General features: G+C 38.7%; 4 protein-coding genes across 11 annotated transcripts in view; 1 reads left to right on the forward strand and 3 right to left on the reverse strand.

Moving 5' to 3' along the window:
- Window positions 1–27,885, forward strand: part of LOC108002058 (BTB/POZ domain-containing protein KCTD16) — a 90,967-nt gene that overhangs the window by 36,227 nt on the left and 26,855 nt on the right. The window contains exon 3 of the transcript XR_009833431.1: window positions 19,052–19,157. The gene's annotated coding sequence lies outside the window, so the exon portion shown is untranslated. The remainder of the gene's footprint in view (window positions 1–19,051; window positions 19,158–27,885) is intronic.
- On the reverse strand, window positions 2–8,370 carry LOC108002057 (DNA damage-regulated autophagy modulator protein 1-like). 2 transcript variants are annotated; one of them, XM_017063447.3, is made up of 7 exons: window positions 7,954–8,370; window positions 6,934–7,285; window positions 6,128–6,249; window positions 5,548–5,774; window positions 4,933–5,071; window positions 4,666–4,817; window positions 2–4,169 (listed from the first exon to the last, which is right to left on the reverse strand). In XM_017063447.3, exons 2-7 carry the CDS (start codon window positions 7,017–7,019, stop codon window positions 4,158–4,160), a joined length of 738 nt encoding a protein of 245 aa, XP_016918936.1. In that variant the 5' UTR covers window positions 7,020–7,285; window positions 7,954–8,370; the 3' UTR covers window positions 2–4,157. The 2 variants fall into 2 exon arrangements, with proteins under 2 accessions (XP_016918936.1, XP_016918933.1); XM_017063444.3 differs by having other exon boundaries at window positions 2–4,173.
- On the reverse strand, window positions 7,977–13,590 carry LOC108002056 (DNA damage-regulated autophagy modulator protein 1-like). 3 transcript variants are annotated; one of them, XM_017063441.3, is made up of 7 exons: window positions 13,168–13,568; window positions 12,599–12,694; window positions 11,353–11,474; window positions 11,033–11,259; window positions 10,574–10,712; window positions 10,338–10,495; window positions 7,977–10,067 (listed from the first exon to the last, which is right to left on the reverse strand). In XM_017063441.3, exons 1-7 carry the CDS (start codon window positions 13,275–13,277, stop codon window positions 9,996–9,998), a joined length of 924 nt encoding a protein of 307 aa, XP_016918930.1. In that variant the 5' UTR covers window positions 13,278–13,568; the 3' UTR covers window positions 7,977–9,995. The 3 variants fall into 3 exon arrangements, with proteins under 3 accessions (XP_016918930.1, XP_016918932.1, XP_061943167.1); XM_017063443.3 differs by lacking the exon at window positions 13,168–13,568 and adding an exon at window positions 12,766–12,927; XM_062087183.1 differs by lacking the exon at window positions 12,599–12,694 and having other exon boundaries at window positions 13,168–13,590.
- LOC108002055 (monocarboxylate transporter 2-like) overlaps window positions 14,359–27,885 on the reverse strand; it is a 51,240-nt gene continuing 37,713 nt past the window's right edge. For 4 of the 5 annotated variants that reach the window (XM_028668839.2, XM_062087159.1, XM_062087158.1 and 1 more), the window contains 7 exons: window positions 19,060–19,245; window positions 18,573–18,720; window positions 18,181–18,457; window positions 17,784–18,027; window positions 17,482–17,619; window positions 17,087–17,374; window positions 14,359–16,905 (listed from right to left, as the gene is read on the reverse strand). In XM_028668839.2, the coding sequence (XP_028524640.2) occupies window positions 16,520–16,905; window positions 17,087–17,374; window positions 17,482–17,619; window positions 17,784–18,027; window positions 18,181–18,457; window positions 18,573–18,720; window positions 19,060–19,245 (1,667 nt within the window). In that variant the 3' untranslated portion in view covers window positions 14,359–16,519. Of the gene's footprint in view, window positions 16,906–17,086; window positions 17,375–17,481; window positions 17,620–17,783; window positions 18,028–18,180; window positions 18,458–18,572; window positions 18,721–19,059; window positions 19,246–23,009; window positions 23,186–23,643; window positions 26,242–27,885 lie in introns of those variants that run through there. The other variant, XM_062087157.1, reaches the window with a different exon arrangement.

Consider the following 27,885-nt stretch of genomic DNA (forward strand, 5'->3'; position numbering starts at 1 on the left):
GTAGCGTTAAATCGTTAGATGGAAAGTTTTAATCAATTAGACAAATATGCAACTGCAACTCGCGTTACGCGACGAGTTTTTTTTTCTTTTTTCTTTTTTTTTTTTTCTTTAGGCACTTTAGAACGTTACGTACGCGGTGCTAAATACCGTAACATGCTTAGCCCGTACTTTGCTCCATCGATAAGACTTATCTGCGAAACTTCTTCTTTCTATTATCGTGCACTATCGTTTTCGCGCGCTACGTCATCGTCGTTTCTGGCACATACCCGTCTAGCGATCCGTAAAACATCTTCTCTTGGAAGCTCGTGAAAAATGTTTCTCTTTCTCTCTCTCTCTCTTTCTCTCTCCGACTTCGTCTCATCCACGTGACACGCTTTCGTTTCACGCGAATTATTCGCGTCTCGACGGTTGCACGCGGTAGCACCTTTTATATAAATATGTATATACACATATATATATATAAAATAAATTCTTGGCGATGAATTAAAGAGTAGAAGAAAAAAAAAAAAAGAAAAAAATAAGGAAAAATATAAGGAAAAATCGCACGTCTCGTTCCTACGCCGTCATCGTTGCGATTCTCTGTTAAACGATCTCCTTATAAACGAGATACTGTGTACAAGTAACGAGTGTGTGTACTCCTCCCCTACGATTAAACTTGTTGTCTTTTGGTATTGTAAGCGTACCGTGTGTAAAAAACATAATCGTGGGTCGTAAGCAATAGCGTTTATCACAGACATCAGCTGTAGCTTGTGGACGTTTACGGTTGCAAATCATAAGTTCCTCGGTGATCGGATGTCTTTGGATGAACTTGTTTCCCCCTTGTTTCGCGGCCTCCAAGAACCAGTTTCATTAGGCGCCTTCTGAAAAGGTGACCTCGGTTAAAAAAAAAAAAAAAAAGAACGGAGCGCAAGAAGAATCGGTGCGGTAATCGATTTTTTATGTGTCGTTTAATTAGAAAACTCGGTACTCGAAGAAACATTTATGATAATTGTTGAAAGTGTCACGATTATTATATCTTTTCAATTCACTGTTTATCTTGGTAATAGAATCGCGTTGATCGATAATGTGGAACGACGTTCTATCTATTTTATTGTTCCTCAACCGTGATTAATTTCTGTATCACGTAATCATATTTATCAATGAACGATATTATTCTTTCCAAGTATACATTTTTCTTTCGTATTATTCGTACGATTAATTATTTTTATACTCGAAGAGAGAAAAGAAAAAATATTCCACGAGTTACTGCAAGCCCTATTATGAATCAATTTTACGCACGAGAAAGAAAAACTTAATCATCTACAGATTGTCAAATCTCTAGTCTCAAATATGAAATCCATTGCAACGCTAATATCCAGAAGAAAGAAAAGTTCTGGAATCGGATCAGAAATTTCTCATCTGATCAAAAAAATGTTGAGAAAAATTCTCTCGAATCGGTTGAAATTGCGGCCACCTCGACAGAAATCTGGTCTTGGACGGGAGACGGTACGTATTTGAAAACGAAGTGGGAGTACAGCGAAGAAAAATAATAGTAATAATGTGTGTGTGTGTGTGTGTGTGTGTGTGTGTGTGTGTGTGTGTGTGTGTGTGTGTGTGTGTACGTGATTAGTGCCATCTAACGTTACCATTCATACGCGATAATCTCGTTGGTTGTTGCCACGTTCTGAACGAATGGGGTCTCGTGCCGGACGAGAACCGTTCGCGGATGCAGCGTTATTGCAATAGGCCGCTTCTGTCGCAGTTGACAGATCTGAACGCGTCCTCGACGAGGTCCGTAAGACACCTGACCGCTTGTAATAAAGCCGCGAGAAGAAGAGACAGCGAAAGAGAGATCAATTTGCTAGGCACTAACGCGTTCTCCGAGGAACTTTGACTTCTGCTCGATATCTTCTTCCGTTTCCTCTTGTTGTCCGTGCATTTCCCGGACTCCTTGTCCTTATCTTGAACCTTGTCCGCGGAGATCGTGCCTCGCCTCGTCCTGTTCGGTGACTTTTCACGAATCGGGCGTGGCGCGTTCGCGTTCACCGATTCCTTCGAAATTTTCGCCCTCTTCTGCTCGTTCGACGCGTTCGCGAAACGACGACTCGAGGAAACGGGCTCGAGCTTCCTACGAAAATCCTCCGTTTTCGCCTGTTTCTCCTTCGACTTTTTTCTACTCGCGTTGAAGCATCTGTTCCGAGGCGTCCGAGGCAGCATTTCCTCCGACCTTGCCTTCCCGGACCGATCGAATAAATTCCCGTTCGCCGATTCGAACAGCAAGTTCTGCAAAGAGCTTTTCCCCGTCTCCCGTTTGTCGAACGAATCGAAATTCGAGAACGTGGAATTTTCGTCCAACGAGTTCGTCCTGCTGTGACACTTGTCGCGACAGAACAACTTCTTCTCGGCGCAGGTGGTGTTCAAATTGTAATCGACCGTGGTCGACTCTTCGGGTTCCGAGGAGCAAAGTCTGATATTCTCCTTGGCTCCGTCGAGAATGATTCTTCTGGGCAAGGTTTTGTTTAAACTGTTCGGGATGAAGTTCATGGTCTTTTCGTTGCAATTCGGATCGACGGATACGTCCTCGTGGAAGATGGTCGAGCCGTTTGTACAGTCGGTTGTCGAACAATTGTCCACCGATCCCGATCGATTGTTCTCGTCTATGTTAGCGGTGTCGGATGATTCCTCGTTCGAGGCATCGAAGGTGCCAATAGCAGCGTCGTCGTCTTCGTTGTCGTTGTCTTTTACGGTTATGTTACGACCTACCCAAACTTCCTCCTCCTCCTCCTCCTCCTCTTCCTCTTCCTCTTCCTCCTCCTCTTCCTCCTCCTCCTCTTCGTCCTCTTCCTCGTCTTCGGATATAAGAGTCGAGGATTTTCTCTTATTGATTACAGGAACAATACCGTCAGCGTAGAGGAGGTCCTGAACCTCGTAGAGACTTTTCTCGATGCTTGGACTTTTGTACAAAAGATTCCTCAATTCCGGTATGTCGAGGTCTTGCACGTGAAGCAAATTTTGTTCGATGTTCAACAAGCTTTCCTCGATCTGGACGAGGCATTGCTCGATGTCGCATGCTGGTTCGGAGCCAGGATCGCTTTTCGCCTCCGACCGACTAGTTTTCGTCGATTCATCGTCCCGGACGAGTTGCCCTGCGTTCTCAGATTTCTGCTTCCGCTCCTCCACCACGTAATTATTGGCCATTAAATGCTCCCTCCAAGACTCTATCGACCAGCCGCTCGTCCTCAACAATTCTCTCTGCTGCGTCTGACTGTCGTAGAACACTCTATAATTACTGTGACTGTTGGCCACCTCGTAATTCGTGTGCTGTCTCGTGTCCCAAACCGATTGATCGTTCTCCGCGTTCTCCCTCAAACTTCGTTCCCTATTCTCCGACGACACGCTGTGATCACCGTGGCTGTTGGCCACGGAATAATTCCCCATTTCTTCCCGATTCCCCTCCAAATAATTCTTAACCGCCAACTCGGAATACAACTCGGTGTACCTCGTATGACTGCTCGACTCTTTGTAAGCGTTGCCGTGACTGTTGGCAAGCGGATAGGTCGAGCTTAGATCGAACTCCTCTCCTCGAAGCCCTCTCCTCGAGATCCCTCTCTTGGCGATGCTGTAAATCGAGCCATCGTCCTTACCGTGGCTGTCCGCGTCCTCGTTCTCCTCGTCCACCTCTACGCCCCCCTCCGGGTACGGAAGCTCCTTCGTTTCGTCCGGTATAACGCCGGACTCGAGGCACGAGTCGTCTATCAGTATGTAACCGTCCAACACGTTCTCGTCCAGATCGATCCAATTCCTCGACCGATGATTCCCCCCCCATTTCTGCACTCGCTCCGTCTCGTCCTCCTTGTCCATCTGTCTTCGTCTCTCGCGTGCCGAGGGGTCGTGCACGTGTATCTGTACAGGGCAGAGGACGTCGGTCCTTCCCTCGATGTCACAGGCGGCTGGTGGCGTGGTCGCGATCAGGGGCGCGGCCTCGTCCAATAGGGGTTCGCGGGATTCACGGTACCTGTAACCGGGACACGGGGTGTTCACTGGTGAATGCGAGAGGAGGTTGACGTAACCACCGGCGCCTCTGCCTATGAGCGATCAGGTGATCGTCCTTGCGCTTTCGTTCTGACCCATCGAATCCTGGCTCTCGTTCAACGTCTCGTTGCTCAATCTCGTTCGGCTCAGGGTGCACACTATCTGAATCAATAGATCAATGTTTCGAATGTAAAACAATCCGATTTACCCCATCTAATTTAATTTCTTAATCAGTATCCGTACTTTAACGTTACGTTCTTTCTAATCGCGGGGACCATTTTCTTTTACGATTTTTTCGAATTTTTCAGGGGAAAATTGTTGTTGTACAATCTTTTCTACAATTTTCGATCGACGTATTCGATAACAGTGTTCGAACGGACGGATGGATGTTAATTTATCGATCATTGATTGGATGCAATTGAAAAAAAAGTTGGTTACTTGATTGACTCTTTTTCACCCCTTATATTTCTTGGACCGTACCGTGCTGTGGGATAGGAAATATTCACGATCCATCATCCGCAACTGAATATATATTAAATAAGTTTTATTTCGGGATACGATACGAGATTTGATGTGTTTCATATTCCACTTATCTTTGTCACTTAGGTAAATTTTATTACGTTATCTAACAACGACACTTTTCTAATCATCTACCTTCGGATGGATAACTTTGACATCGCGAAATTCCTCGGAGAAGGTCAAAATGTACACGGCGAATGCACCGGCGCACAGCCATTCCGTGATCGTGCTAGCCACGTGCAGCTCCCATCCACCGTCCTCCCTGTACCATTTTCGGGGATTCGTGCCTGCGAAACGAAACGAATGATCAAGATGTTGAGAAAATTGAAGAAATTACGCGAGAGGGTAGGGGGAGGTGGGGGAGGGGGACGCGAAGGGAAAGAGGAAACGCAACGAACCAACCCTTGTAAGCCAAGCGTGCCAGCACACCGGTGATCAGAGTTACGACGAAACAAACGGTGCAAAAGGTTGACAATGCCGTTCGTATGTGAGCGAGTCTCAACGAACATCCGAGCGGATGAAGGTAGAACGTGCACACAGCCTGGAAAAATAAAGCGCGCGTGGAATTAGAACAACGCGTGAGAAAAAACGAGGGGGCAACGAGGGACGATATATTCTCGTGGATAAACCAGCAAGTGGTTTCCAAGAAATTACGCAAGCACAGTTATCGGTTTTCTACAATTACGCGACGTTTCATTTCGCAATCGATTAAGTAATTTTAATTCCCTGGTCACTCTTTTTCTTTCGCAGGACGAACGTTGAATTCTTTTTTTTTTCTTTTCTTTTGAAAGTGAATTTCGATTTCTAAAAAAAAAAAATCGAAAGTTTTTAGAAAGTTTTTAGAAAGAGTTACACGGAACTAGAGTTACGTGAAATTTAAATTTGTTGAATTTTTAATTTTTAAAGGAATTAAGTAAGTACGTATGTTTTAAAGATGTAGATGCGTTTCACGATTGCGTATACTTTTTTTTCCTGTTTTTTTTTTTTTTTTATCAAAGTAACATTTGTCTTGCATACCTGTGTCCAAAAATATGCGGTACCACCACCGAAGCAGAGCAGAGCGCCGATAAAGTGCACCACGAGAACGGAGGTCTCTTGAAAATTCGCAACGACCGATAGGCCAAAGGTCGACAATAGGCCAAAAATTAAAGCCCAATGATTCCATTTTGGTAGGGAGGTTTGCAATCTAAAAGTGCTCGAACATTCTTTTACTTGGGAATACCTTATATAGACTACGAACGACACTGGAATAAAAACAAAATTAAACGATCATCAATTATTATTAAAATTATTTTCATCTCAGTGATTATACGATTATATCTTATCAATGATCGATCGATTAAAATTATCTTTATATCAAACAAAAATATTCGATGTTTGCGCAATATTTGAATAACGTTTTATCCTCTTCTTTAAATCCAGAAAAACAAATTTAACCACGTCGTTCTTCCTCGAAAGCTGCTATTTTTGCCCGATGAAACTCGCTTACTTCCAGTAGAACGTAAATCGAGGTAACTGTACTACGTGCGAAATGTCAATCGATTCTCTCAGAATAATACAAAATTTTCATATACTTTTTTTTTTTTAATACACTCACTGAGCATCGCGAACATGTTGATAAATTGAGAGAATATACAGCTTTCTGGTGCATAAGTGGCTGTATCCGAGATGTAAGGAAACCCGGCTTCCACGTGGCCCAACATAACCGCTATTATATAACTGGAAAACGGGAATAAATGTACATTTGTACAATGTATATTTGTAATAAGTATAATGGAAAATGGATAGCGTTTATTGTACTTAAAAGGGAAATGCAATAAAGAGGAAGGTAAGCTTAAGTTATGAATGCAAGAAATCTGTTTGCATATTCAAAAGTATATATGTAAATTTACTTTACTTGGAGGATCAGCAAATGCTAATTCAATATTTTATCTGCTTATATTATAACGATCAAACATATAAATAATACATACATTATATTTTTAATTCATTAAATCATCAATTTTAACAGTTTGACGACTATCTGTTATGTCTTTGATATAAAATATTTTTATCAATGTGAAGATTTTTGTTAAACATCGACCAGATAGGCGGTATTCACATCTTGCATTAAAGTGTAATGTAAGCATTCGCGGTTTATTATGCAAATTAGATGCAATTTGCAATCCAAATTACGAATCGAAAGATATTTACTTTGCATACAATCGCAATACTTTTAAATTCTTTGACATTAAAGGAAGAAAGCACTTTCGAATATCGAATTTAATTTTAAACATTGCAACTAATCGCGTGCAAACAAAATTCTTTTCCTTAGCGAAATAAGTAAACTGAAAGAATACTGCTTTCTAATTAAAAAAATACATGTATATACGCATGTGTGTGTCGCACAAAAATTTCGCTTACGTCAAAATAAAGACGGAAGGCAATGAAACGAAGAGGAAGATCGGTAGATAATGGAGGTTGACGAGCACGTCTTCCTTGTCCACCATGTTTCCAATGTGCGTTTTTAATTATTGTCGGCTTTCCCGCCGGAACTAATGACGTCAGACGACGACGTCCGCGGCAGACGCCGCTATCGAGAAGAAACACGCGTCGTTGCACGCGTCCACGAGCCACGAGCACTCATGCTCGTCTGTTCCAAGAGGCTGGACCTCTTATTCCACTTCCTTCCCAGGGGAATCACCCGCTACGATGCATCCAAGCCGCAACCGCACTGCAGTTCGACTCCCATCAACGTCCCTCTTCGATTTAATACCTTTAAAGAAACAACAATCATGAATCACGTGGTTGGATCAAATGTATTCCGCTATCTTTCATCATTTCTATATCTATCGTCATGATTCAGCTATTATTCGAGATTCGAGATTCGAGGATATTATAAATAATTTTAAATAAGTCCATATATACGTATATACATTGTTGTACAGTATTGTTTTAGAAAATTCGAAATTTAAAAAAAAAAAAGAAAAAGAAAAAAAGAAGAAGAAGAAAATTAATCAATTCCAAATCGCATATCATATTCGCAATGATATAAAATAACGCTTGCGACGATATTTTTCTTCTTCTTTGGAATAATGCAAAAATTCCTTTTCAACGAGAAACACTTGGCGTGAAACGGAATTTAATCCAAGCAAGCTGCGCGCCATAAATATCGTACGCGATACCCGAGCAGGAAAACTGCGGCACACACGTCACCGTGAATATTTGTCCACGGCAACGAGCGACACGTTTCGAAACGTTTTCGCGAGAAGTCACGCGCAAAGCGTGCGACCATTCTCACGCGGGCGTTGTCTAGGGACAAAGGAAAGGGAGACCCTTGCAGCGAACTGCAAGCCTGGAAGCCCCACTGCGTACTTAGCAACGGCAAAGCAGTCGCAAAACCGAGCAGAATCGATCCGATAAAATGAAACAAATTGTTTGTACCTTCGACGTTTTATTTCTCGCCGTCTCGTCAACGCTCGACGAATCGTCGTCGACGAGGTCGAGCCGTCGACGCGTTCCACCGAAACTGGACACCGTTTGGAAAGGGTGCTGCACAACGATTGAAGGTCTTCTTATCGTGGACAACGCCGAACCGCACCGTTTGCAATTTCCTCTCCTCTCGATGATATTTTCGAGCAACGAAATCCACGAAATCCCACCTAGCTTCGTTCCATCGCGATTTTGTTTGTTCCTGCGCAATTTTCGTGCTTCGGTCCGCGAGGCCAGGGTGAACAACGTACCGAGTTACAGAGGTTATGGCCGACTGTGCGCGATCGATGTTGTGCCAACGGCGCTCTCAGCAGCTGCGCCACGAGACTGACGCGGACGTCGTTCCTGCCAGACGTTCTCCAAGGAACGTTTATGCCGATATTTATGCCGCGAACGTGTTTCGATAATATACGTATATACGTGTACACAGTTATCGATACCGGATTACCGCACCTTGCTCAGATAATCGGTGTTCCGCTTTACGACCCTGCACGATGAATTTTTTTCTTCTATCGCATGTTTACGCTTCTTCCTTTTCGGTTTCTCTTAATTTTCCTTCAACTCCAACTTCCAAATACCGGAAATACAGTGTTCAAATTAAATCGTACTTATTACAGTGATACGCCTCGTTTTCTCCCTTGATATTAAATTGTTGGTTTAGAGAAAGCTGTTTTTTTTTTTTTTTAACGAATTTTAGTTGAGTTACTTTTGAGTTAGTTTTTAGCTACTAACATTTTTGTCCCCTCCATGGAATACGAACTAGAACACGATGAATAGGTTTGATACGTTAGTTTCATTACGTTAGTTTGGTTAAGAAGATTTTTAAATTCGGTTAGAAAAACTATCGATTGATAAATATCGACAACGTCAGGAGTGCAACTCGATATCTTTGCATACTTCAGAGAAAAGGATTCCAGACCAGACAAATAAATATACGTAGTTGCAGATTTAGCTTAATATTTCGTGAAGGAGTTGCTAATCAAATCTCTGAATCGTTCATTCGAATTTGTTCACGTTAATGTAATAAATTTCGGTTAAAATTGCGAAATTTTATTTATTTATTTTGAGACAAATCTATCTCGCTTTTTAAAATGTTTTCTTTGTCGTTGACGCAAGTAATAATAGTATTTTATTAATTCAGCATCCAATATCGATGATTGCACGTTCAAAAGAAAATTAAATCTAACAGATCGATACAAAATACGTATTATTAGTCGTCTCGTTAATCCAAGGGCTTCTTAAGATTTGTGCAACGCTTCTGCATTTTTCAAAGCAGCTTCGATCGAGCGCTAAGGAAGATAAATCACGATTCTCGACACTGTACCATGCACTTTGAGTCAAGTTTCACTTTAATAGGTGTTACATGTTATTTCTCGTATTTAATTATTAACTTATTTCAAAGTTTGTTCGCGTGACTCTTTTTTTTTTGCAGAAATGACACTCGTACGTCGATCAATCGGGTATTATTATTATACGCTTTAGGTTTCATCGATCGCAAAAAAAAAAAAGAAAGGACGAAACATCGACATTATGCATGGTAACGAAGGTATTAAACCAAGATAATTTTCGAGTAAAGAAATATCTAGACGAAATATTATCTTATTGTTGATTATCTTTTTCTTTATCTTTTCAATTTTTGGTAAAATCAATTGATTTACATTATCTTAAATTGAAACTTGATATTAACAAAATCTATTAACAAATTATTTTTAATAGAAATAAAAAAATTTTGTTTTTTTTTTACAACAAAGAACGTAACACGGTTTAACTGGAGTAATAATCGGCAGATAATTAAGTAAAACTAAAAGATAAACGTAGAAAGGTACGCGTACTGTTCACTGAATAACTTTTAAGTGACTCGAAAACGTGATATCCGACGAAGTTATTATTACATTTAAAAATATTATTACTTGGAATAATCATTATGATGCATACTTTTCAGAAGAAATATAATTTAAATACTTAATCTTTAGACTTTATATATCCGAGGGATCTCAAGACTCTTGAACTTGTGAGCTCAGCTTGTGCGACAATTTCAAGTCTTGGTCCTTGTCTAGATATATCAGCTGAAAATAGAACATTCGTGTGTCATTCGAGAAATTGATTTAATCGGTGGGCTGATTTAACTCCGCCAAGATAAGATTAATCGAATTGTAATCGACTCGTAATCGTATTGTCACGCGATCACAGTTTGAAATTTTAAACATTCCATTGTAAATTATGATTCAACGTATTATTGATGTATACGTGCTATTAATTACCCTTATCTTGTGATGTGACAAATACGCTTATAACGTTATTGCTAAATTATAATATTACGTAGGAATGCGCCGTACCGTAACCACTGGATCCTCGAAGTTGATCAATCGAAATTCTGGCACGAATGTGAGGAGGAAGCAACAATAAACAATGGCCAGAACCCACTCGGAAATCGCACTAGCGACGTGCCAACCCCAACCACCGTCCGTTGGCAGCCATTTCTTGTAATCGTTACCTGTTCAATCACATTGGGAAAAAATCGAATCAGTCGTCCATATCGTTTTCATCCTAAAGATATATCGAGAAATCTCACCTTGAAATTCTAGCATTGATATGTAGCCAGGTATGATGGTGGTGATGGTCAAAATTAACGTTAAAACTGAGAGTCCTGCGCGAATGAAAACCACGATCTTTCCGTTCACAGCCGGTACCATTTTGTAACTCAGATACGTCTGAAAAAAATATCAAATATCAATTATCAACGTACATACGAGTCATTTTTTTTTTGTATAAATTTTATAAAAATGTTTTACTTCTACTTCGAAAACTACGCTCGTTAAAACGGAGAATAGTTCCGTTCTCTATTCCATTTTTCGGTTTCTAGAAAGTTTCTAAATTTTCCGTACAACAGTTTGGCTATTTAGCACCGTTTACAGATCGTATTTCTAGAAAGTTTCAAATTTTTCCAACTTCTCCCTATTCATCGAACTTTTCCTCGTTCCACGATTGTGCGCGCGAGCGGATGGATGGTAATCTCGGCAGTGTCTCGTACCTGAAGGCAAAAATAGATAGTTCCAGCCGTGAAGCATGTCATTGCCCCGATCATATGAGCCCCTACGACACGGGCTTCTTGAAAGTTGGCCAGAATATCGAGACCAAAGCAGGCCAGAATACCGCACCACGCCGTCACAACAACGATCCTCTTGCTAACCAGATCGTTCCCCCTTTCCAATTGCCATTGGGAAACTTGTCGATGTCTGATGTACACGCAACAGGCGACTAAAATACACGTTACTATCGTTAGTCGTGGTCCCATCAATCCCGATATGGTTTACGTTTTTTAAATGTAAAATAATTCCAGACGAAATTTACGGAGCAACGCGGCTATATTAAGGAATTGGGCAAATATACACGATTCCGGTGACAATGTGCCTGTTTCCGATATGTACGGGAATCCTGGCACCACGTGGTCCCACTGCACCGATATAGTGTACCTGAAATGCGATTAATATGAAAGCGAAAGCATGTCAAGCATGTTATTCTATACAGAGAATCACAATTATCACGTGTAAATTTCGTGAAACGTTCTAAAATTTCGATTTTAATTTATTCTTGTTATTTAATTCTTGCGTCAAGTTTAGTATCCAGGTAAAATTTACAACTTAAAAGTTTTGTTAAACCTTCCTAAAGAAAAAAAAAAAGTAGCAAAGGATTATTGGATTAAAAGAAGATGAATGTCGAAAATTGTATCGTAAATGTTCGTTGTAAAAGTAAAAAAGTGGAGAGAGAATAATAATTCAGAATCAGAAATTTGAAACAAATAACTGCAAAAAACGAAGTAAGCGATTAATTAAAATTGATCGTCGATAAAAATAATTGTTTGCACATTATATTTGCAAATTGAATTTAAATCCTCGACGTGTCGGTTTAATAATAATAAGATTAATGCATAAGATAAGATAAATATCAGATGCGTAATATCTGGATTAATGTTTTCTATAATTAATTTCTAACGAAAAAAGAGATTTCGAGCCTTAGTACGCTGCATTTCGACGTCGCGAATCATTCAATCGGTGATCCACGATTGAAAGCAATCTTATTTACAGAACAACGATTCCCGCGAAGCGTACACAGACGAGTATAATGAATCAAACTAATCGTGATTTATATCATGCCACCAGGAACAGAATTCGCGTGGCAGTCGTTGTTTCTTATTAAATGGCCTTGATCGACCGCAGAACTAACCGACAAGCATTAGTTTTCCATTATGATTTAATTTTCTCTCTAATTACTTCTGATCACGACCTCACCGTAAATTTTCCAATCCGAATCTCCGATCATTTTTTAATTAATTTTTTATTCTTAACAAGCTCGAAGCAAGAGATGAGAAAGTTTTGAAAAATTTTTATCAAGAAATGAATTTCACCTGGTTACGCGTAATAATTTTTGAAAACGTGTAAAAATAATTTTAATTAGAATTTTAATTGGACACAGTTAAAGAATCGACGCGACAAAATAGAAGATGGATGATGGCAAGAAAAAAGACAATCTGGTAAAAAGTGTTCGATGAAATTTGAGAAGAAGGAAAAGGCGGTTTTGCATCGACTTGCAAACTTACGTAATTAGAAACGTCACCGGGATCAGGATAAAGAGGCTCAATGGAAGAACGTGCAACTTTCCGTAGGGCATTCTCGTACTCGTTTGTCCCAGAGCACTGAAACGTAACGTGTTCCTTATCAAATGATACTTATCGCATTCCAGGCGTCTCGATTTTCATAATCGTACAATTGCCCACGATTAGGTTACTTTCGAGATGAAACCCAAGCGAAAGCAAAAATGCGAATAAATCGCGATACGCGATAAATCGGAAGTTGACGGAAATAAAAATTTCAAAAGATCATTTTCTCTCTTCCCCCTCCCTTCTTCCTTATGAAAATTCTTCTCCTTCGAATTAAAAAGATTAAAAAAAAAAAAAAATCAAACGCAACAATGGCAAACGCGTTGAAAATTCGATACGACGCGTCCCTCGTAGAAATTAAATCATCAAATGTCACAATGCTGAGTTTCTAATGGACACACCACCATTTTGAAAACGATCGGTTCGTGGAACAGAAAATGAACGGAAATCTAATCCGTTTCACGAATGCAGATTCGCTATCGTGTTCAACGAAATCGTGATAATCTTACCTCGAGAATATGATAGCGCCGTATGTATTTGTTATGTGATAAGATGGGAACGCCAAGGGGGCACCTTCATGGGGCGCCTTGGAGCGACTGTTCGTAAGTGCTGCTAACATACCTCTTGCCCTACGCAACCTGCCGATCACTGATTAACGCACACGATTACGTTGCACTGCAATTAACGCACCGTCTGATCCCATTCTTAACTTCGTGCTCATTTCGTTTTCAAATCGAATCGATTTCCTTTCCAAGAAAAATCACTTTGTATTCTTCGTATTATAATAGAATCGTAGAATTCCACACACTGATTCGGGGTTTTTTTCCCCCCCTCCATTGAAATTCGAATGTATTATGTATAATGAATTTGTGAAATATTTCTTCTCTTCTTTTTTTCGAGAAAAGAATAATCGTTTCAAGTTTATATATAAATTTATTTAAACGACTCGAATAAACTCTACTCGATTCGAACATTTCTCTCACAAAATTATACGAATGTAGTTTTACTCTTAGTTTTTCTTTTTTTTTTTTTTGCAATCTCAAAACTCATCGTCAATATTTCTCGATTCTTTCTATCTGTCAAACGACTTGATGAATCGTCGCGTGAAGATCGGAAGAAATAATTAGAAAATAATTTCAATACGAATCGTATTCGTTGGTTAATGGGTATCATCGAATCGTGACTAAAGCGAATTAGAATTTATCGATAAAGTATGGTCGGTGCATAGTGGGCCGCGCTCGATATTTCTCGCATGCCAATGCACGTAACAAACGTTCAACTGTTGGTTACCAAGAATTCGTAATTAATATTGCATTATCAGGGTTACGTGAACCGATGTCGTAATGGAACATTCGGCGATACGATAATTGTATCTAATTGTATAATTGAAACTTCGAACGTAAAACTTTACGATTGGAAAGAAAGCGGATTTCTTCTCCACGAACGAGAGAAATCTTTTACATCTTTTCTTTTTTTTTTTTTTCTTTGACACGTTTATTCGTTCATTTATTATATTAAGAAAAGTATCTGTACAAGTCAATTAGATTAATCATTTCGAAGATCTTTTCTTACAATTTTATCTAAATTTTTTGAACGATCAAAAATTGTTTCTCATCTTTTATCGTCAAAGGACATATTCTATCGTTGTTTAATCTCAAATAAAGTGGACGAATCAGATTTTGAAATAATTGCAACGCATATTTATTTAACGTCTTTGATTTATTTCCATTAATTAAAACATTTTAATTAAAACGAGAATATCAATGAATTCGTTGACACAAGATTTGCACGTCCCGTTTTGATTCATTGTGTAATGACTTTGGAACACAATTGTACGAGTGTTAAGAGAGATTATACGAGGAATACGTAAAAATAGTCTGAAGATATAAAGTCTAGAATCATCTTCCATTCTAAGAGTTTCTCAAATAAGTCACGTAGCTTTAGATGTTTGAAGAACGAAAGATGTAATGTATGTTTTGTATCTCGAAAAAAAAAAGTTGCAAGTCTTTGTGCAACCTTATCTCGGAAGTTAATTGCGAAGAGAAATGTGTATGGATGAAGTAGGTTAATGAAGGAAAATATAACTGCGTCGAAAGGACATCGTTACACATTTTGATTCTTTTTCTTTTTGTTTCGCGAAACGTGTAGTAAAAGAAACGACTAGAAATTATTTGATAAAATCACATTTCTGTATTAACAACGTTACAATATTACAATATATATATATATACTATATATAGGCAGTTTATTCGTGTTGTATCTTTTACTGTGGCGTGTAATAAATTTGTAAGTTATTGTTCATTCGCGTCGATCGAACAACGCTTTCGACTAGTAGCCATCTGTTATCATAATGATAACAATAATACGATAAATATAACTTAAACACGTGGTTACGTAGGCAAGTGTCGAGTCATTGGGAGTCATGTCTGGTTAAAAAATAATTTATGATTCATTTTCATCTTCGTCAAATTAAATTCGCGAAATTTTTATCTCCATCTTCGATTTATCGACGCGATCGGCATATTTTTCAAAAAAAAGAATTCAATGATTCGTAACACCAGTCTAGTTTCCCTGTACAAATATTCTCTTCGGTATTCGATTAGCTTCAAATTATAATCTTAATCGACTAATCTCGGAGCATCTTAATACTAATCTACGTTATAACATCATACGCATGTGTATACGCCTTACAAGTGTATATGTGTATGTGTATATGTACATGATATGCGTATGAATAATTTCTAATATAAATAGTTTGATAAATAAATAGTGTCGTTATCTCTTTGTGTTTTTCTTTCTTTTTTTTTTTTTTTGTACCGGCCACGATCCGCGCTCGAATCATTGAAAGAGAATAATATTCGTCTCGAAATGCCTCGAACGACGGTACAAGGATAAATTACTCTCGTGTGCTAATATTTCCACGTATCGTTATACTATATACCATTTATCACTGCAATACGAATTTCGATTCGGACTAGTTTCAGTATCTTTAGCTAGCAGTGCCTACGTAATAAAGCGGTTCCTTCGATAAAGGCTCTAGATCATGACTTTTACATGGACGTGAACCGGACGATCTTCGTTTCCTTTTTTTCTTATTATATACATTTCAATTGGAAATTAATAAAATCGATTTCATGATTTATGACGTTCGAAATAAATTGGACATTAAAAAAAAGAAAAAGATATTTTTATTTTGAAAAGGAATATTCGATTACGCGATATTCGCGCGATAATTGAAAGATCGTCCGATTCGTGAATCTACGCGTGGCAGTGAACTAGCACGAAGCTTAAACAAAGACGTCGACGGGAGTCGAGGTTATCTCCATGTGGACGGAACGTTTCCGTGGTTCCTCTCGTCGAAAGCCGACGTTATTGTCCTTAATTGCACCGCGAATTAAGTGACCCAATACTGGACTCTCTTACGCTTCTATGGGAGCCAGATTAATGGGCGCCACCGTGTTCGCTATTATCGTCAACAACCATCTCTTAACAATATCTTAAATCAAAGGCCAACAAACGAGACAAAAAAGAGAAAAAAGATCAGCCTCTCAATATAACAAACTCTTTCTTTCCTAATTCATGATTTCCATCCATTTTGTACTATTCCGCATAACCATTCCTAAAATTCAATCCACGTATAAAATTCATAAAAATATTTTTCCAATTTCTTCGCACTCGTATTTCATTTACGTAAGAAAAACGTTTGCTTCTTCTACGCTTCTTGCATATAAAATTGTGGTATAGCTTTGTTAAAAAAGAAGAAGAAAAAGAAAGAAAGAAAGAAAGATTGATTTAAAATATCCATTGAACGCACAGGAGTGTTCGATCTACGAGGATCTCGCGATCTTAGGTACGATCGAGCTACGTGCTTGCCTCGTCGATCACGGTGATCACCCTGTTATTAGGAGGCACATTAGGAGCCGCGTGCCATTTAGGCTTGGCTTCGGTCTCCTCGTTTTGAGGTTGTGGCGCTGAGGGACGATCGAGGTTCGATTGGCCACCTTTCGAACGAGCCAGGGACCACCTTCGACCTCGGCGATCCGTGATGATCGGTATTTCAGCTATCAGATTGTTCTCGAACTCGGACAGCATCAGATAGTTCTCGACCTTGTTGCACGAGGTTATACAATCCCCGATGTAATCGAGGTCCTCGAGCATGTTGTCTGGGAGGTCCATGTCTGCGATCCCCTCCTCAGAGATGCACGTTAACTCGGGTTTCTCTGGGGCAAGACCGTCGACGTATTCGCCTGAAACGAGATTTTTCATTGTCCTTTTCTCCTTGTCCTTGCCGTACAAATTTTATTCGAACGGTTGGATTTAAAATTTTTTCCTGCTTAATTTAAAGACACGATGGATGAAGGATCAAGCAATCGGATCCTTTCGATTCGATCTCTTGCGAATCCATGGGTAATAAGATATTAAGCACACCTTGATTCGGTGCAATTTCAGCACCAAGCACGAGGGCGGCTGCAGCAGCCCCGGCAGCAGCCACGTGCGGCCCATCGTTGTCCGGTTCCTGGCTGAACGACAACTTCCTCCGTTGCGGACAAGTGTCTGAGACGCAGAGGTGCTTGGTCCCGTTAGACCTGACGTGTTTGTGCCTCGACAAATTTCTTCTGTGAAGATCTATGAAGAAGAGGGTGAAGCTGCCCACCAGTACACAGGTCGAGCTGAAGTAGTAACCAGCTTTCCCGCCACAACTGATGTTCATGTATCCTGCAAAATCTCTCGCACCCTCAACTTTCTTTTCTTCTCGTTAACACTTCTTTAATCCTTAAACCTCTTAAAAACATTTTGAAACGATTCGAGGCCCGTTCTTTTACCTGAAATTGGGACTCCAATCGCTATTGGTATGGCTTGGGAACATTGAACGAAACCCCACGTTCTCGCGAAATTCCTCGCTCTGACTCTCTCGTATGTGTACATTTTCAGGCTGTAATGGTAGCCGCCGCAGAAGATGCCTGTGAAACCACGATTTCTTAATTTCTTGGTTAAAAATTAGAATCTGGGGGTTTCAAATTTCATTTGTTAAAAAATAATTGGGAAAAATTCGGGATTCTTATTTCGTAAGAGAATATCTCGTTGTTTTCGAGAACGCACGTGCGTTTTTATATGGATAACGTACCGTATATCCAGGCGAACAACACATATCCGTGATAATTTCCTTGAACGGCGGTGAGGGCCAGAATGCACAATCCGCATACAAATACCGCCGCTTGCGTGAGATACTGACGCGCTATCCTGCATTCGACGCTGCGATGCACGACCAAAAGGCCAAAGGCGACACAGCCGAGGGTCCAGGCCAGACCGAGATAAGCCTGAAGCAGGATCACCGTGTCCCCAAGGCCTTCTTCTTCGGCTTGGTGCGCCTTAAAAAAAGACTTTTTTTTCGCAACATCCAAGGAAAATTAACCGTTTATATCGTGTCTTGAAAATATATACATATATAATGTTTGTTTTAAGAACAACCGTAGATATTTAAATTTTCTAAGGTAGATGTTTTGTTTCGTGCTGCATTTTACCAGGTAAAATATCGGAGTGTTGATCCCGAAGGCAGATATCCCAGTGGACACGAGCAGTATTCTCACCGTTTTGCTCTTCAGCGTACTGAAGTCGAAGAACGGTGGACCATCGTCCGTCTTGTTCTTATCCTTAATCTTACGCTTTTGATTTTTCAGATGTAGAATAGCTCTACGTTGCGGATGATACAGGGATGCGCTTCGATAAAAAGTGCCTAAGATGAACGTGAGGAATACCACACCGGTCACTGCTTGAAGGCCTAAGCGCCACCCGATCTTGCTGAAAATATAAAGAACGTTTTTCAGTTTTTTAACTTTTTTTTAAAAAAATTTTCATATCACGTTTGATGCGAAAGATAAAAATTTATATTATACATATTATATTATAACGTTACCTAATCATTCCCTTAATGAAAGCCGACATGACAGCGATGCCAAGGCCACTTCCGGACACGATGAAAATCTCGACCAGTTCTCGCCTCCTCTTAAAATATTGCGCCACCATTAAAGTACTACAATCCCTGGTCATGCCGACTCCTATACCTGTGTAAAGTAGTTAATAAAAACTCCATAATCTCATCGCATTATCCCAAACATTTAACGTTTTTGTTTAATTTATATTTTTAATTATATAATAATTTTGAGAAATCGTACGAATCTAGCGAATCTCGTTTCTTTTCAAGATATTTAGAGATAGACGTGCGTAAAAAGTCCAATTATAATTGCGTAACTGAGAAAGAAAAAAGGTGAATGATGATTTAATCCATTAAAAAAGGAAACGTTTCTACAAATTATGTTATGCAACCTCTTGTTATTAACTCTTCCCTTCAAGAAAAAAAAAATTGAGAGTAAAGGAATTGATAATATTTTACAGTGACTCACCGACAACGGTGCCATAGCTGATGAACAATTGGTGGAACTGCGAGGCGAAAGAAGTGAAAAGGCAGCCGAGTGCTGTAACGAGGCCACCCAAAACCGCGGTGAGTCTTGTACTTTTTCTCCGACAAAACGCTATTGTTACCGGTGAAACTAGTAGAGCCACTCCTGTCGACATTGCTCCTAGCCATCCTATAAATAGATCAAACTTTCTTAATCGATTTTTCATACGTTGTTTCGATTCAATTTTTGATAAAAATAGACTACAGTTAAAAAAACGATGGATAAATATTGTTATGCCTTGCATCTTGAGTGAACCTAATCTCCTCTTTCGATTACTTCACACTTGTTAAATTTTCTCGAAAAAGAAAAACCGTCTCTGATCGATGAGAGGAATAAACACGACTCGAATATGTCTTGAAAAAATCAACTGAGGATTCTTTCGAAATCTTCGCAAACTCGAAATCGAATCAAATCTCCCCATAAGTTAAATCTTTATAAATGGATTTTATCGTGTTTATAATACCTGATTTAACTGTCTAATTATATAATTAGATAATATTTAGTCGATTAACCAAAACGGAAAGCACTTCACGCCTCATTGTTCACTCGATATTCAAATTCTCTCGAGCTTCATTTGCACCGGTTTGCTGTACGATTTATACGTTTCATATGCCGGATTCGAGTTTCACTCGCTCGTCGTTCAATCTCTATCCGGCCATATTTCACCTTTCTAGTTTGCGATCGTAATAAACGTTTCACGTAACCGGGCTTCCCCTCAATTAAAATCATATCGCGGCAAGATCGATATCCCTATCTACGTGTTTCGTCCTAGTCATCCGTATTTCCATCACACTGTATTTCTCTCTTCGTCCAATTGGATCATCGTTAAAAGATCGAAATGATAAATTGATTTCGAGTTGGCCAACCTACTTGTCACTTTCCTCTATTTTATACAGATACTTATTCGGATACACCAAGTGGATAGAGAACATATGTATTGATTCTAAGAGATTAAAACGAACAAAAAAGAGTACACAGATGTACAAAAATTTTGTACGATCATTCAAAGTTTGATCTTTCGTTGGATGAAACGAAAGATCTCGTTTCATTTTAATTAATTTAATTTAATTTAATTTTGCGCACAAATGGATAAAGCGAGGCCGTTTCATTCACATCCCTTTCAGGACAAAATTAAATAACCTCGTGTTTGCTTCAATTCCTAAAGTTATCTCTTCAATTTTTCACCTAATTGTTTGGAACACCGGGTATACCTTCGCGATCCTTCCACCCATCCTCCCTCTTCCTCGCGTATTCTTTCACCTCGGTCTTCTTAAGACCGCCTATTAAACACCATACCTATTTTCTGCTAAACAGAAGTCAGACTTCTCTATCGAGGTTAAGACCGTTTTAATTACAAACAGCGACGAATAGCCAGGCCTAGTTGTTGCAGGCCTGCCGCTGGGTCGTTTAATTAATTTTCACCGTTCCACGCGAACGGAGCCGCGGATGCTCGGGCAAACAGACTCATCGATCAAACGGAGAATGCCGTCCATCGCTGAAGATGGGGGACGCAGCGCCGCTCCAAGACAAAGGGAAGGCATTCGAAGGATAAAAAGAGTGGTTATTAATCTCTCGCGAGTCGCTTTCGACGGATCTATCGTGGAACTCGAGGCTCGAGTTACTTTGATTCAATAAGTTCGTTGTTGGGTCGAGGTGTCGGGCTTTTTTGCTTTTATTGAATTAATTGAGAATTGAGATTTTTTTAAAAGAGAGTGAAATAGGACGTTTAGAAAAGGATCTTATTATTATACAAATGATGGAACGGAAGATTGAATGGATTTTTATATAAAGGGAAGAGATATCAAAGGATAAAGAGAAATTTTTTTTTTTTGGTAGATTTGGAGGAATAGAAAAGTAGAAGAGACGAAGATTTGTTCCATAAGAAACAACTGGGACGAATTTATCGATCATCCTGTCCAAGTAATTTTTTTTACGGTTTAGTTACAGAGACGCGGAGTGGATGACAAAAAGGTTCGGTTATCAATCTCAGTTGAATAGTCGGAGGCATGATAAGCGTTTAAATGTCCCACGCTCGTCAGGAATAACTTATTACATTCGCGGGGAACTGTCTTTTCTTTTTCACTTAATTCTTCCTTTTATTTTCGCTCTGCGTGACGATTTCTTTCTGAAATTTTAGCGGATATAAAGGAAGATATGTTTGAGATTAATTAAAATATACGTTAGAAACAAGTGAAATGATTCTATTGAAATTTTTTTAATAAATTTTTCCCAAAGAAAATATTTTAACATCTTTAATTTCAAATTAACTTGAAAATTTTCTGGAATTTCCTTCTTTCTTCACTTTATAGAAATAAATTATGTGATTATATTAATATAGGAAATAAAAGTAGAGAGGGGAAGACCGTCAAGAACTTGCAGATCGTTCGATACACAATGCCTTCCCCATTATGTACCGTTTCCTCTTCCATACTCTCTCTCCACCCTTATCAGGATCAGGAGTCTCCAACGAGAATCCTCAAGGGTACTACGATCTCCACCCTTGAATTTCGTTTGAAGCGAAGAAACGAACGAGAGGGAGAGTGAATTGGCGAAATAGCGGGTCAACGGCCCTTTGAATCGTAACCTCGTGACAACTCTATCCAAACGAGATGCTAGACGATCCCTAGGGGCAATGTCAACCAACGTTATAAAGTTTACGATCGAGGATAGTTGTCTTCTTCTCTACAATTTTTCCAACGTTTTATTATACCGATAAAACTATAATGTGAGAAAGAAAAAAACATACGAAGTTTGAACAAACATCACATCTTTATCTCTCAAAATTCAGATGTTTCCTTCGTGTTCACGAATTCATCTTAATCTAAAATTAACCTCCGCGCATCCTCCATGTTCACTCGATGTTATTTAAAATTAGCAGCCTAATGTCTCTCTTGGAAATTCCGCTTTTTTCCTCTTCTTCGATAAACGCGATAAAACGAGAAATCTCGGGAGGTCGAAAAAAATTCGTTACAATCGAAATGTGCTTCGTTTCTAAAACAACGGCCCTCGTAAATGAAGGGCGAGAAGAGAGAGGACGAGAGCTCGTTAGCGGCTCGAGGTGACGTGGCGAAGCGAAAGCGTGGGAGGAAAAAGAAAAACAGAAGATGACGGTAACGTCAGAACGGGACGAACTCGGTTTTACGGGAACGGCGATAAAGAGAGGCGTGGTTCTTTTTTCCTTTTTCAGGATTTTTGCTCGTTGAATTATAATAACGCTCGATAACAACTCGTTTGTAGCGAGACGTTTCTGGCGTACGGTTATCGTTTCGAGGCAAATTGTCCTTCTCTCTTTTCTCCGTACCCCTCCCCATGAAATATTCAAGCGATATCGTATTTTTCTTCTCGTTGTCAAGGCGCCCGCCTCACAACTTCAGACTCGATGAGTTTCTCCGTTTGACGCTGCTTGTCCGCGATAAATTTTTAAAAACGAGCACCGAGCACAGAAGATCGGATTTGTATTCTCCCTGCAGATTTAGATACGACGAGTCGATATGCTCGGTGCGCGGCGCGATGATTTAGAAACGTGAGTTGAATCAGGGCAGATATTTCTACGAGGATTTAAATATGCGTATGAATTTTTTTAATAGCCCATAATAGCCAATTTTACGACAATTGTAGCGCTTTTTATATTTTACGTATCCCTTTTCTCGTTTCCTTTACTTTGATTTACCGAAGCATTGTGAAATTAATTTTGAAATTAAAATAATAACAATAATAATAGCGTCGTGATCAACTCAGCCTCTCTATGCGTGTTCTTTTATAATATAGAAGGGGTACAGGAATGCGAGACGTCACTCGTATCTTATATCGAGCGATTCAGAGACGAGATTGAGCTCACGATCAAATATTGAAATTAGAAAATGGGATGGTCGATACCTCGCATAATATCGTACCTACGTTAAGGGGGGGTTGACGATATCGTTTCGATCCTTCCAACAGCAACCACACTCCAACAGCCCCGTGAATCCCCGCGGCAAGAATTTGCACCATAACGCCGGTCACTACGACCACCCATCCCCAACCACTCTCAGGGTAGTAATGCTGCCTTATGGTGCATCGCGCGATGTATCTACGGACCATGAAAACCAGTTAGACGAGAATAGAAGAACGCTTGTTTCGGTCTTACCTGGCTCTACTCGTCTGGCATTACGCTATATTCGATTTAATAAGCTCGGTTAGAATTGAATCAATGAATGGATACGACTCGAACTAGTCTCTATTTGTGTGTAAAAAAAATATTTCGAATTTTCAGTTGTTCCACGAACCGATTGATTCCAATTAATTTAGAAATTGTTTGGAAGAATAATCTTAAATTCATCCTCGGACGAATTGATTTCCTACTTTTTACGTATGGGAAAAAATATTTCGAATGTTCGATCATATATTCCTGGATTCCAGTTGAAAATTTAAAAAATGAATTTTATCTTTTACCACATTGAATTAAAGTGAAATTTAGATGGAAATGAAATTTTTCGACCTTAAATTGCCAATTTAAGGGCTACGTAAATTGTATCCATAAAGTCAGACCTAGGATCTTGATTTTCATCTCCTTCGATCCCCTTTGGTCCTCTTGTTTCTCGCAGACAAACGACTCCCTCGCACTCTCCCGAGAACGAAAGTTCACCTATATCGCCGGAAGTCGCTACCCCACTGTCCTCGTGAGTGGGACTGAGAACGACAATCTTTTCGTCGCAGTCTCGAGACTTCATATCTTGACCGATTGTCACCAAGATACACCGTCCATGTTTACTATCTTCTCCCTCTCGTTACACCTTATTATAAATTTATTTTAACAATTTTTTAAAACGATTAAGATTTGCGCGTTGTGCGAGAAATTTGCATCTCAATTTCAATCGATTGTGTATTTTCAAAGTATTTACAAAAGAATTACTTTTATGCTTTAAACGAAAATTGTAAAATGTCTTTATCATATTTTACAACATCTTTTCGTTTCTTTTTTTTTTATACTAGAAGGTGGATAAATATGAAAATATATTCGGTAAAAACTCGAGGGACAGATGAGGAGAATGATAAAGATACAGAGATAGAATGTTCGTTTAAAAATTATCCTATATAGAAATATTCCCCGGGGAAGATTCATCGTTTTAGAACTAATCGTGGGCACTTCTTTTTCTACGTATATTAATAATAAAATCGAAATTCGAAAGATAGACGAATTTTAGAGATACAGGAAGTTTTAATAAAATTCTTGAAAGGAGAATAGTTTCAGATCTTTCGATAAGCATGTAAGGTCAGAATGTAGAATTATGTCGGGATTGAAAATATATTCTGAACTTTATTCCAGTCACGGTGGAGATTAAATTCCATAGCTTGTGGCAGATGTAAGATAGCCACGGATAGATAAAGTTGGCAAACCGGAGTGTCCTTTCCATTCTTTTATTCCGAAACTTTCGCGGGGAAAGTTTTAAATCGAGTCAAAAGTTCCTCTTCAAAACAAAACTGAATTCGAGACTAATGCCTTTCTTCCACCTACCATCTTCCACACTTATTAAATGAAATAGAATTAAACGATACTTTTTTTCATTCCTTTCTTTCTCTGATCTTAAGAAAAAGAATTTAATATAAAATCGTTTGAATTTAATATAGAATCATTTTGAATCATCCTTTTTTTAAATATAATAGCAATATGGAGAAAAGTATCGATATAAGTATAAATAGAGTGATCACAGGACAAAATTGAGATTCTTCTAAACTCACTCGTTTAAATCTAACACGTGCGTATCCAGGTCACACGAACCAGTGTTTTCGTTGAATTACGTTAAAAGCTCGATAAACAGGGGAATGCGTAAATGTGTGTAGAGATTCATTGTAATTGAGTGGAGGAAAAATGTTCAAATAAACGAAAGTAAAAGCTCGTGAATATATGAAACAACAGAATCCCCGCCATTTCGAAAGATCGAAACGAATCCGTGACAATGGAGCCAATATAACAATAATCTAAAGCTTCTTTTCTCGTATTTCATTTTCGAATAATTTTTACGGAAATTTATTGCAATATTTATGTCGCTATAATTTAGAACGAAACAATGAACAAATTTGGTTTAATCGAAACTGGAAGATTTTTCATTTCTATTCGTGCTCAATATTACCGTAAAAAAGATTCATTGTTCGTGTATTCTCTATTTTCGGTTATTATTGATTTTCATAACACAGAGAATTTTCTCTGGAATTTTGATAGAAATTTGTCCACTTGTCGTCACGAGGACCACGAGATAAAAATTTTCCAAAAATAATAAATATCCGAGCGAAAGGGGGTCAATACCCGTTGCTTGGAATAATTGAAAAATTAAAATACCAAAAAGTATCGCATCCTCTTCTCATCTTTCCCTCTTCCTCTACCCTTCTTTTAAACGTCAATTCCTCGAAACCATCATTTTTACATTCCTATATAATTTTTCCTATCGACTTCTCCTATCATCGACAATTACACAAAAATTAAAAAAAAAAAAAAAAGAAAATTTTTTTCCTATGCATAAATTCTCCAACCAAAAATGCAAAAGGAAGAACAATGATAAATCAAACGTTCGCCCATCGTTTGTTGTCTAAATCACCGGTCGAAACAACACTCGAATCCACGTGCACACCGAGCCACCTGCTTGCTCGAAATAAATCGAGCGCGATTCTTTCCCCCGTTTCGATTGAAAACTTAACTGATTGTTCCGTGAGAGGAATCGACGGTGGAAAAAAGGACACAACACACGAAGGCAGACGAAGGGGGCGCGTTGTCGAACGCGGACTGGATTCGGTTAGGTGGTTCAGAGAAGAGGACCGTCGCAAGCTGAGCTTGCGTAGGGGAAACCGATGGGCCAATCCCCTCGTTTTCCAACCTCGCCACGTGCTTTCATGGCTGTACAGTTTTGCGTTTCGATTCGTGGTCGGTGAACAGATAAATCGTATTTGAGAGTTGATTGTACACGTGTTGGTCGAACCGCTTATCGGTTTTGCATACACGAATTGGGGAAGAGAAATCTCGATTTCTTAGTGGGGTTGATTGGGGTGTAGATTGTTTGAGATTGTTCGCCCTTTTTGGTCGGTTTGGAGGGTGATAAGAAACGAGTCGTTAATGCTTCGTATCGTATAGGTTTAGTACAATTGTGCGAATTTAAGATTTTGTATGTTAGAGAATTTTTTATTGGAGAATTTATCCCGTTTATTGGAAATTTTCAATCATGAAAATCATTCAAGGAACTTTAAACTGTTAAACGTAATACGTTTATTATTCAATATTTTTATATCTTAATATTTTTGTTAAGAAGTGAATTGATATTGAAATTGAAATTGAAATTTTCGATTAAGAATTGAATTAAAGTCATAACTTCGTGCTTTCTATCCGATAAGCGAATCGATAAAACGTTTAACCGATCTCTCGCGTAACTATAAATCAGTGTCAAGCGGAAAACTCGAACGATCGTGCGAAAAAAAAGAAAAGAAAAAGAAACTGAAGGAAAAGAAATGGTAATGGAGATAAGCTCCAAAAATTTAATATGGCGAAACGTGTGCGCGGTAATAATTGGTAGATTACGAGTTCTAACGTAATTTAATATATCACTGTCGACTCAACGATATTTCATTATTTTTCTTCTCTATCGGATTATTCTGCAATAATTTGCATATCGTTTCGTAACACGAACGATTTCATCCTCGTATATTTGCACTTTTAATTTTCGTGGTAATTTAATTATGAAAGAATTACGAAAAATATAGTTAAATTTTAATATCTTTATAATATAAATAAATTCCTTATTTATTTATCCAGAATGATAAATATAATAAATTTTAATCGATATCGTGGCGTTTTATTAACTATTTCGAGTATATAATTTGAAAGAATTCATTTACTCTGTTGCATTGAAAAAAATATTGTACTCGCTATTGTAAATTTATCACGATTTATCTCGAGTTAAATCAAAATGAAAGATGGAATTTCAATTTTCGGTCGTAAATTCGGAATGAAAAATCGAGGTCGAAAAAAAACTGCACCGTTGCGGGAAATTATGCAGATAAGGGATGTGAATCGTTGCAAAGCTCTCCTCTAAGATAAGGCGCGTGAACTGCTTTCAAATCGTTGGTTGAATACAAAAGTAGAAATAAATCTACCGTACAACAGAGTCAACCGTCTTCCGAAAGGAAGTGCTTTATTTTCTTCAATGCGCAACGGTAAGCGAAGTTTTCGATTGAATCCAAGAAACATTCTTCGAAGACGTCACGTAATTCCTCTAAAGCTTCCTTAACTCAACAATGATCGATATATTTATTTATTTTGACAAATTTCTCTTTTCGTCTTTTTTTTTTAAACTACCATAATTGCATCGCAATCAATATATTTATCGTACTTTGATCGATCGAACGTTTCTTTATTAAAATTTTAATTCTCATAATCGTTGAAGAGTTGAATTGTTAACTGGAAGAGACACGCGAATATTCGACATCGAATTTCGCGGAATCGTGTGTCGTAAACTTAGGTGTCGCCCTATTTTTATCGTGCTCTCCGTGTTGCAGCTGTCCAATCGTCAAATGCATATAAATCTCAAACGCGATCATCCACAACATTTTAACATAAACGGTGTTATAAAATACAATTTGGAGAGATATTGAAAATAAATGTGTAAGCAAAATTTGTAAGGATAAAGTCGCAGCTTGTCTGTGACATCGCTGTATCCCGAATTTTCGAATTTAATCGACTTGATGTAATGGAAGATTCGTGTTCCATACGATCGGCGTTGTGTCGCCAAGGACGAAATATATAAC

Source organism: Apis cerana, linkage group LG1 (assembly GCF_029169275.1).
Source record: "Apis cerana isolate GH-2021 linkage group LG1, AcerK_1.0, whole genome shotgun sequence".
Classification (NCBI taxonomy): domain Eukaryota; kingdom Metazoa; phylum Arthropoda; class Insecta; order Hymenoptera; family Apidae; genus Apis; species Apis cerana.